The sequence below is a fragment of the Asterias rubens genome, chromosome 1, assembly GCF_902459465.1.
Source record: "Asterias rubens chromosome 1, eAstRub1.3, whole genome shotgun sequence".
Classification (NCBI taxonomy): domain Eukaryota; kingdom Metazoa; phylum Echinodermata; class Asteroidea; order Forcipulatida; family Asteriidae; genus Asterias; species Asterias rubens.
The window spans coordinates 5815261-5824458 of NC_047062.1; the positions used below are offsets into that span (position 1 = coordinate 5815261).

The following is a 9198-nucleotide window of genomic DNA, read 5'->3' on the forward strand; positions in this document are numbered from 1 at the left end:
GTAGCTAGCGGGGCATTGCCCAAAGTCTTATATTTACGACAAAAGTGTCCAGCACAATCTCAAAAAATTCTGACCAGCTGATATGACTTTATGGAACTTGACTTAAGAATTAAAACAATAACCTTGACTGACTTCAGTGATGTAATGTTTCATTGATTTTCTGTGCACTGTATGAGAGATCAACCTGCATGAGTTGGATTTCTAGGCCCAATTGTGATTCTTGCCCAAATGGGATTCTAGATTCCAATGACTTACATGCACCAAACATGTGGCGTGTCATGGCCGAGCGGTTAAGGGCACCAGATTCAAGCTCCAGTGTTTGATCAGCAGGGTGATCATAGTTTACTATTTATTCATAGTTTCTTCTTATTTCTCCACACCGTGCAAAGCTTCAAACAATACCTAGGTTGAAATTTTGCAGACCTCACTCACCTGGTTCGTTTCGAGAAATTGCCTGACCTCATCCAGTGACATTGATCTTTGACCTGGGATATGAACGCTGACCATGTTGGGGTCATTATTCACGATGGACAAGCTGTGGTTGGTGGGGAGAATACCGGTGAAGCTGCAAATGAGCTGCGTGTGACCGATGAACAGGGTACCGACTTTCAGCATCATTTCTGTGGCACTGACCCTACAAAAGAAAAAAACAAATTATAAAGAGTGACTCAATTCTCAATGTGATATAATTTCTTTTCTTTTCTCCTTACCCATCTTCATGTTATATTCATCTTAGTTTTTTTCTACTTTCAGTTTGCAGCTGTCTGTTTTGTTTGTCCCTTTGTTTGAGGAATTTGCTACATTCAACCAGTTTTTGTTTCAATGGTTTACTTTTTCTCACTCTTCCCACCTCTGATGTTGTCATTTGTTTTTCAAACTTCTTATGTTCAAACCAGCCCCTTTCCCACCCCCTGTCCTCTCCTTTGTTTCCCCTTGCTTTTTCTTTTTCTTTCTGCCTCTCTCTATTCACTCTATTCATGTGCTTCCACTGGACTGCTTCTGCAACATCGATGTTGTCTAAACGACAAGCCTTTTCAACTAGTTGTTGCATTGATACCATAGGTCTTTTTGGTTGGTAAGCAGTTTGCAACAGCTTATTCTATTATTGTGTGTATTTTTTCTTTATTTTTTGTTTCAATAGGCAAGCCGCAACGAACATTGCCTTATCCTTGCCTCCATGCAATTTTCTTCTTCTTATAGTAATGCTTTTACCTTACTATGGACCTTATGCTTTGACGTCACCCAGCGCCATCTTAGAGGAAAGACGGAGACGAAACAATCGAGATGCACAGATTTGTTCGCGCAGCGCACAGGATTGGCCAATGAACAACCTCATTTCGACCTCTAGGTGAGGGCGCCCTACTGAAGACGTCATGTGCATAAGGTCTATTGCTTTTCTGTTAGACTTAACTTTGTGAATTGAATACAAAATAATGTGAATGAAAACTGAATTTAACCTGAAATCAAATGTGTCACATCAGTGAATAACCAACATAATATGACAGATGGATGGAGTGCTTGCTAAGTGTACAACAAACACCAAACCCATAGTACGTCTAACGTATGGGTGAACAGTCAGGGATTTTCCGTGGAGCTTGAATGCAGCAGTTTTTATTATAAGGTGTCCGTGCAATACCTGAACAACTTTGTTCTTTTTCTGTTCCCTTCTCTGTCTTCTTCATCTTCTTCTTGTAAATACAATGTTCAAAAATATTTTTCGTCCCCTGAGACAAACTCATTTCTCAAAAACTACAGCACTTCAGCAAGAAATATTTTAACTTTAAGGGAAGCTTTCTATCCCTGTTATCTTCAAACGTGTAAGTTGAATGTAAATCCGTAGACATAGTGTTTTGTGTTAAAACCATTTATCATTGCAAATGAATTTCAACACATGACGACGATCGTGTTGTCTGATAACACATGAATGTTTCCGAGGCAGACGCTGCGCGTGGATAGGATAAGTGTCAGAGAGGAAATTAAATATTGCACTCTTCTAAGAAGACGTGCGTCAGTGTAGAAATGGAATTCCCGGATTTTGACCTCTGATGACAGTACTTTGTTAGACCGGCCATGAGACCTTGTTTTGTGACCTGCATTGCCACATTTATTTTGATTACAACAATCAAAATAAAATGTGATTCTAGAGGCTCTGCAAATGCTTATTTTGTGGGATGTTATGACCTAGCGGTTAAAGGATTTGGGTACTTTTTCAAAATGTCCATAGATTTACATTAAACTTACAGGGTTTGAAGATAATGATATTGGAAAGCTTCCCTTCAAATCTTACTTACTGAGGTGCTGCAGTTTTGCAGAAATGAGTAAAACAATGTCATGAAAATACGCTTGTAAAATGATTAAAATAATTTTCATCTCATGAGACGAAAATTATTTTCATGACATTGTTTTACTCATTTCCCAAAAACTACAGCACGTAGTATTTTCAGGGAAGCTTTCTACTACCGTTATCATCTACCGGTGTAAGTTTAGTGTAAATCTGTGGACATTGTGTTTTTTTGTCCTACAAAAGTTACATAGACCCTTTAAAGGCACCAGATTCAAACTTTGCAGGAAAATACTGTTTGTTAAAGCGCCTTTAGCATCACTGGATGAGTGACGGATATGCCACTATTAAATATAATATTATTAATATTATTTTATTGACTTTGAACACTAACCAGATATGAATATTTCTCTGGTCTGGAGGATTGGTAGCCTACTGAGATTGAAACTAAAGTTTGTTTAAGTTTTAATTGATATTTCCTGATAGCACATCTTTACCGGCATCTTTGGTTTTGTCTTCGGGTGTGTCACCAACCTAACTTTTATCTTCTGTCAGGTAGTGAAGCCCCTCCAAGCTAGGCCAATCACAAAGGGGGAAAAATGCTACAGGAGTGCTAATTTCTGAACAGAAAACAGCCATCTTGGTAATGGGGTTGTATGCAAAAAAGGACAAATTTGACTTAAGCCACCCAAAATTGATATTCAACCCAAGATACAATATTGGTCCCTATTTCACCAATCCCTGAAAGAACTGACCCTCAAATCTGTCATTAACACAAAATTTGGAGGAACCTGCAAATTATTAACAGTCGCTGTTTACTTGGGTGCACCTATAACTACACATACAGCATGCTCCGAGTTCAATTTCTATGGTATACATCCAACAAACTAAAGTTGTATCTACTGTTTTTTAATACATTTACATAAAGAAAACAAACTAGAAAGCAGAATTTCAGAGAGAAACAAAATCATGAAAGTGGTCAAATCAAACATCGACAGTATACATTTCCTTCCCACTGTGTTTGACACGCGGCCTCTAAACAATTCTTAAAGGTCAAAGATCAACCCCATCTCAAGCCATAAAACACACAAATTTTTAATAAAATTTACTTTTATCAGAAAAAAAAGTGACTACTGATGATTGGTTGAATAAGTTCAAATTGCACTTGTGATACAGACAGGATGATTTTCCAAAAGATTCAGATTCAAACCAGACATGATATATATTTTTTTTCCTTATAAAAAAATTAGGACCATTTTATCGAGTACAAGGGCTGGCCTACATATACACATAAGGTAGGCTCTAATAGACTCTTCAGGCCTTATTAATAAATAAAAATTCAGATTTTTCGAAGGGCAAAATAATCGGAAAAATTTGTTAATTTTGGTCGGTGGGGTGATCAAAAAAACATACACTTACTGGTTATCTCTGTAATTAGTGATAGTAGACAGGAAGTCCTTATGGACATCAACTTGGCCTTCAAACGCTGTGGTCAGACTACTGATGTAACGACTGGCCCTCTCCTTCACTTTATCCTGTTGTTGACCTTTTACAATGGCCACTGGAGCTTTACTTCCAGACTACAAAATAATCAATAATCATCATCTTTATAGACCTTCATCGTAATATGGTCATAATTGTCAAGTACAGTACCTTGTGCTCACAGTGAGGAAGAAAATTACGTACTTTTGTTGTAAACAAAAAGGAACAGACTATTTTTTGTCTTTTTTAGTCTAGAATGCATCTGAATTGGTGGCAACAGCTATGGCTACGACTGTTGCATGTTAAAGAACCCAGTGCACTTGTTAAAAAGAGAAGGGGTTCGCCCCGGTGTTCCTGGTTTGATTGGAAGCATAGTGCACAACAGCACCTTGTAAACCACTACATGGTACCATGTAAAAGGAGTAGGTCTCATACTCAAATGTAGTCCTTACATACCTTGCAAGAAATACTGAATGTTGAAGCCTGGAGCATCACCGATGAGTGACGAATATCAACGCTCTATAAGAAGCCATTGATATTATTATGACATTGGTTTGCTTCGAGACACTTCAGTGAAACACCGCAAGAAGTGCTAAAATTTTGACCTGACCACTGCCAAGACTGAACCTGGGTGGTCAGATTGGCATTGCGGTATCTTTCCTCAGCTTCCAACTCCAGGACACTGGTTCGAGTACCGCCGAGGGCACTACATTGATAGCATTTTCAGTCCCTAACTGATTGTGTAAGTTTTCCCTCCCTCTGGGGGATTTCCTACCATATTGAAAACCAAAACCTCCTTTTCATCTCTCCGTGCAGATCTTGGCTAATACAAAGATTAATTTTGCTTTTCTGAGAATCCTTGTCTTCTCAACCAGACTTATAAAAAATCAAAAACCAAAAAGACTCGAGTACCTGTCTGGGAGTCCTTGGTACTGGGGTCATCGGTTGCTTAGCTCCTTGTTTATTATTTTCAGCTGGTGACTCCAACATGATCGTGACCGGGCCATCGTTCTGAATATGGACCTGCATGTGAGCACCAAACTTTCCATCTGTCATGATAAAAAGAAACTTTTTTTTAAGAATTTCTGAAAAACTAAGTTACTTCAGAGGGAGCTGTTTCTCGCAATGTTTTAAAGTATCAACAGCTCTCCATTGCTCATTACCAAGCAAGTTTTTATGCAAACAATTATTTTGAGTAATTAACAATAGTGTTCAGTGTCTGTAAGTAGGAAGAGTATCATGTTTGAGGAACACATAATAATAATTTGGGGGGCTAATCGTCCTTACTCTCAGCTAGAGCTGAATTGCGAAGGACGCGGCTACAATGTGTTCGAGAAGCAGGCATGCAAGGGCGCATTCAGCTGTCAGCCACATCAACCCATTATGACCACGGAGCACAGCCAAGATCAAAAGTGTTTGATTTTTTCCTGAGGGAGGAAAACCGGATAGTCTGGAAAACCCTCGTGGCACAGCAGAGAACCAACGCACAACTCAACTCACAAATGGCCCCGACCGGGAATCGAATCGGGGTCAGCTTGGTGAGAGGCGAGCGCTTTACGCACAAGCCAACCGTGCCACCCAAATGTTCTCACCTTTGATGAGTTCTGGCTTGAAATCTTTCTTCAGGATTGCCAGAAAGTCTTGGTAGAATTGTTCCGATTGATCTCCAGCCATGGCCGAGTGGAAATCAGGTTTATTACCCTTCAGGATGGAGTACAGGGTGAACTGCAACAGATACAGGGGCATAGTCTTTATTCATCTGGTTAACCCTCCTACTGTCTGACCATTTAATATCAACATGGTTTTTGAGTGATAATCTAAGCCAGCTTACAATGTCACTGCATAATTGATTGAACAGCCACGACTCATTTTTTAAGTTTTAAACATCTGTTTAAAACCAGTCATGAATTAAAAACCATCAATTAAAAACATCAAAAAACTTTCAAAAATTCAAGAACATATCTGACAGTTTAAGCCCTAGCTCACCTCAAAGTTGAGCCCTGCATACATTTTGTTTATCATTGCATCTGGGGTAAAGGACTCTCCGACCCAGGCCTGATACTTCACGGAGGCAACTAAGGCGATTGCCTCCATGCCCCCTGGTCAATGCCTTGGTGCCCTTGAAATGTTCAAGTAGATACTTAAAATGTCCTCAAAGTGTGCCCTTTAAGGAGAAAATGCCTCGGTGCCCTTGCCCTTTCAAAAATGAAGCATACAGACCTGCAAGCCCATGAAAAAAAAAGATTTTTTTTTTAAACAAAAGGTGACTGACCTGACTAACACACAGAATCTCCAGCTGTTTGTCCTTTACACTTTTGTCCCATCTTCTCTCCTCCTTCTCGTCTTCAAAGACCCTCAAATTCAACAGTTTCCTCGCTCTGATGATGAAATAGCAAACTAGTTATCACGACACTGTCAGACGTATCAACTAGATGTAGCGACTTCAGTGGAGTGAAGCCTCCAAAGGTGCTTTTTAATTAGGATTCTGGAAGGTGTCATCGGGGAAACACAAACACTTTTGTCACTGAAATCTTCCAGAGGTAAAACAGATCAACAAAAAATGTGTACTGCGAATGCATCAAGGTCCAGCAGGCTGGAACCAAGTGCTTTTTTTGGTCTCTGATGTTTCCAAAAAATTAATTTGGGGTTGAACAAAGACAAATTGACTAAAGCAGGACTTGAACATAAGAACTCCAGATTAATATGCTTAAATGTTGGCAGACTTCTATTGGCGAAAAGGAAGACCGCCAATGTAAGGCTAGATAGATAGGTCAGTACAAAGAGCACAGCTGTCACATTTATCCAGAGGTTCCAGGTTCAAATTCTTCTTTGTTCAACCCAAAATTAGTTAGAAACTTACCCATTCAGTTTCCCTTGTGGTGGTTTAATTAACTGATGTTTTTGGAAAGTTTTACAACTATTTGTATTTTTTACAATGTACTCAATTAAAAGTGGTCAAAATGTTTCATAGGTAAAACACCTGCAGCAGTTCACAGCCTCTTAAAAGTGGTCTGGCTAGTTTAGTAGTAGTCCCAGCTAATTTCCTACCTTCTGCCCAGGCAGTAGTTAATAAGCAGGACAGGTCTTTTAAAAAATTAGTCTCCTGAATTCCAACAAATCTACTCCGCGATATAGTAGACTATACAGCAAGACAAAATCTCAAAAGAACATAATCTACCCGGCTAGATAATAATTTCTGTAAACCTTATGTTACCCCAAACCATAATATAGTTCATCAAGATCAGTGTTGAAAAACATCCCAATATTGATAGGAAATGTTTTTCTAAGTGTAGATTAGATAAGATTTATTATGCATTCTTCATCAATAAGCATACAAAACAATGTAGCTTCAAAACAAAAGGAACCAAGTACAAATGCCAAGGAGAGATCTCCACTTTTTGTGAACAAGTAATCCATTCAAAATAGTACAAAACTTGAGGAAAGGTATAATGTTTGGAAAAGAAACTGTATTTAATTGCCTCCCTTTAAGCGTATCAGCTTATCAATCACAAATAGAAAATTACCTCTTGGACAATACAGAACGCACCTCCATACAAATACGTTAAAGCCATTGAACCCTTTCGGTAAACACTATTGTCCAAGGCCCACACTTCGTGTATCACAACTTCTATATCAAATAACAAACCTGTGAAAATTTAGGCTCAATCGGTCATCGGAGTCTAGAGAAAATAACGGGAAAACCCACCCGTGTATCCGCGCGTTGACATGTCATGTCATGACATGTGTTTAAAATAAATCCGTAATTCTCGCTAACGAGAATTGATATTGTTTTACTGTTTTCTCAAAAAGTAAAGCATTTCATGGAATAATATTTCAAGGGAAGCCTTTCACCACTACCTTCTGTAAACCCTGTAAGTTATTTGTAAATCTGTGAACTTTTTTTTTTTTTTCTGTACCGAAAGGGTCCAATGGCTTTAAGGCACGTCTATCATTCCCACCATTTTGGGAGTCATTTTCTTTTTACTCCCAAAATGGCAGACAGAATAGGCATGTGTGTTGGTGCACTGCACATTGTGCCAGGTGTCAATAAAAAAGGAAATAAATGAAGTCTGAAAAGAAACTTGACTAATTGTAATAAATTAAAAAAATTCTATATTTCAAAGTACCACAGGTCAGATGATTTAAAGGTCTTACATGTACTCCCTGTCTTTGGGCGTGTCATCTCTAGATATACCAACTAAGACACACAGACCTTTACCAATAGAACTGATCAGTTCATCGCCAACTGCAAGACAAAAGGCCAAAAGATATCAATTAAAATCATCCTACTGTCTGACCATTTAATGTCGTCTGCCGTGGTTTTGAGTGGAATCATACAGCTCATGTAGGAAGCTTTAAACTGGGATGGTGCATTGGTGACGTTATTGGTGGCACTGGTTGGTGGAAGGTGAAGAGAGAGAAAATAAAAGGAAAAAGTTGTGCACTATTTACAATGGGTTTCAAGTTAAACCCCACGTTTTTTTGTAATTTAGCTATTTTTAATGGCAACAACATGACAGTGCTTTATATTAAATGGCTGATGTAGCTCAGGTTGGACTCCTTCGTTCCCTGCACTGACTGACGCCCTACTGTGGGTGCGTTCGTTTAGCTTCCCTGGGTCGTCCCCGGTCTGCCCCGGTGTGTTCGAATAGCTTTGGCGTCATTTCAAGGGCTCACCCGGTCGGGAGTCAGCCCTCAGTGCCCTGCTTGTGGAGTGGGTCACTTGGGGGTGACCTGATGTGCATGGCAACATTAGAGAGGGCGAGTGTGATCGTTCGATTAGATCATTAGCTCTTGTCATGGGCTCACCCGGGGAAGCTAATCGAACGCACCCAAGCCAATGCCTACCACAAGGGCTATAGCAATGGCTGATTGCAGTGTTGAATTTTTGAATAAAACCAAAGTAAAACTCTTATCCCCTTGAAACTAATAACAACTCACATCAATTAATATACCAGCATATTGACAAGACAAACAATTGATATAGTTTAAAAAATTAACCAATCATATCTCACATGCTCAACTCAATTAATTAAAACAAGGAGCACATTGTTAGTGTCCACTACACTGGAAGCACCACACACCGTTCCTTAGATGCCGAACAGGCTTTGATGAGTACCGACATATAGATCATAGATGTAGATGTTTGTAAGTCTAACAATTTTTAACATAAAATCTAGTTTATTGCAACATCATTCATGACAAGTTTATGTTAATTAAAAAAAAAGAGAAAGCAGCATTTGTCCACTCGCCTGTTACACTGGCTTTGGTTACCCTTTGCACTAAAGCTCTCATTCTTGCGTAATGGGGGTAAATATGGCTCGGTACTGTTGCCTGAATCAGAAAAGTGACCACTTTTTTTCAAAACACAACACACCGAGTCTGACACACACAGCACATGTCATTACACCCAACTGCTGACAAAATGACAACAC

At 39.1% G+C, this 9198-nt stretch overlaps 1 protein-coding gene across 1 annotated transcript; it reads right to left on the minus strand.

The window, feature by feature from the left end:
- Window positions 1-402: 402 nt before the first annotated feature.
- Window positions 403-9184, minus strand: LOC117295003 (D-aminoacyl-tRNA deacylase-like). The gene is made up of 7 exons (XM_033777570.1): window positions 9016-9184; window positions 7919-8009; window positions 6036-6141; window positions 5356-5488; window positions 4676-4812; window positions 3701-3861; window positions 403-634 (listed from the first exon to the last, which is right to left on the minus strand). The coding sequence occupies exons 1-7, from the start codon at window positions 9056-9058 to the stop codon at window positions 403-405; spliced, it is 903 nt and encodes a 300-aa protein (XP_033633461.1). The 5' UTR covers window positions 9059-9184.
- Between the last annotated feature and the right edge of the window lie 14 nt (window positions 9185-9198).

Excerpts from the sequence above, each read along its gene's own strand:
- LOC117295003 (XM_033777570.1), bottom strand. The coding sequence starts at position 9,058 with ATGAGAGCTTTAGTGCAAAGGGTAACCAAAGCCAGTGTAACAG. Across the intron at positions 6,142-7,918 it reads CCCAAAGACAGGGAGTACAT|AGCGAGGAAACTGTTGAATT; the intron begins GTAAGACCTTTA and ends TTTCATCATCAG. Across the intron at positions 635-3,700 it reads ACTAATTACAGAGATAACCA|GGTCAGTGCCACAGAAATGA; the intron begins GTAAGTGTATGT and ends TTTCTTTTGTAG.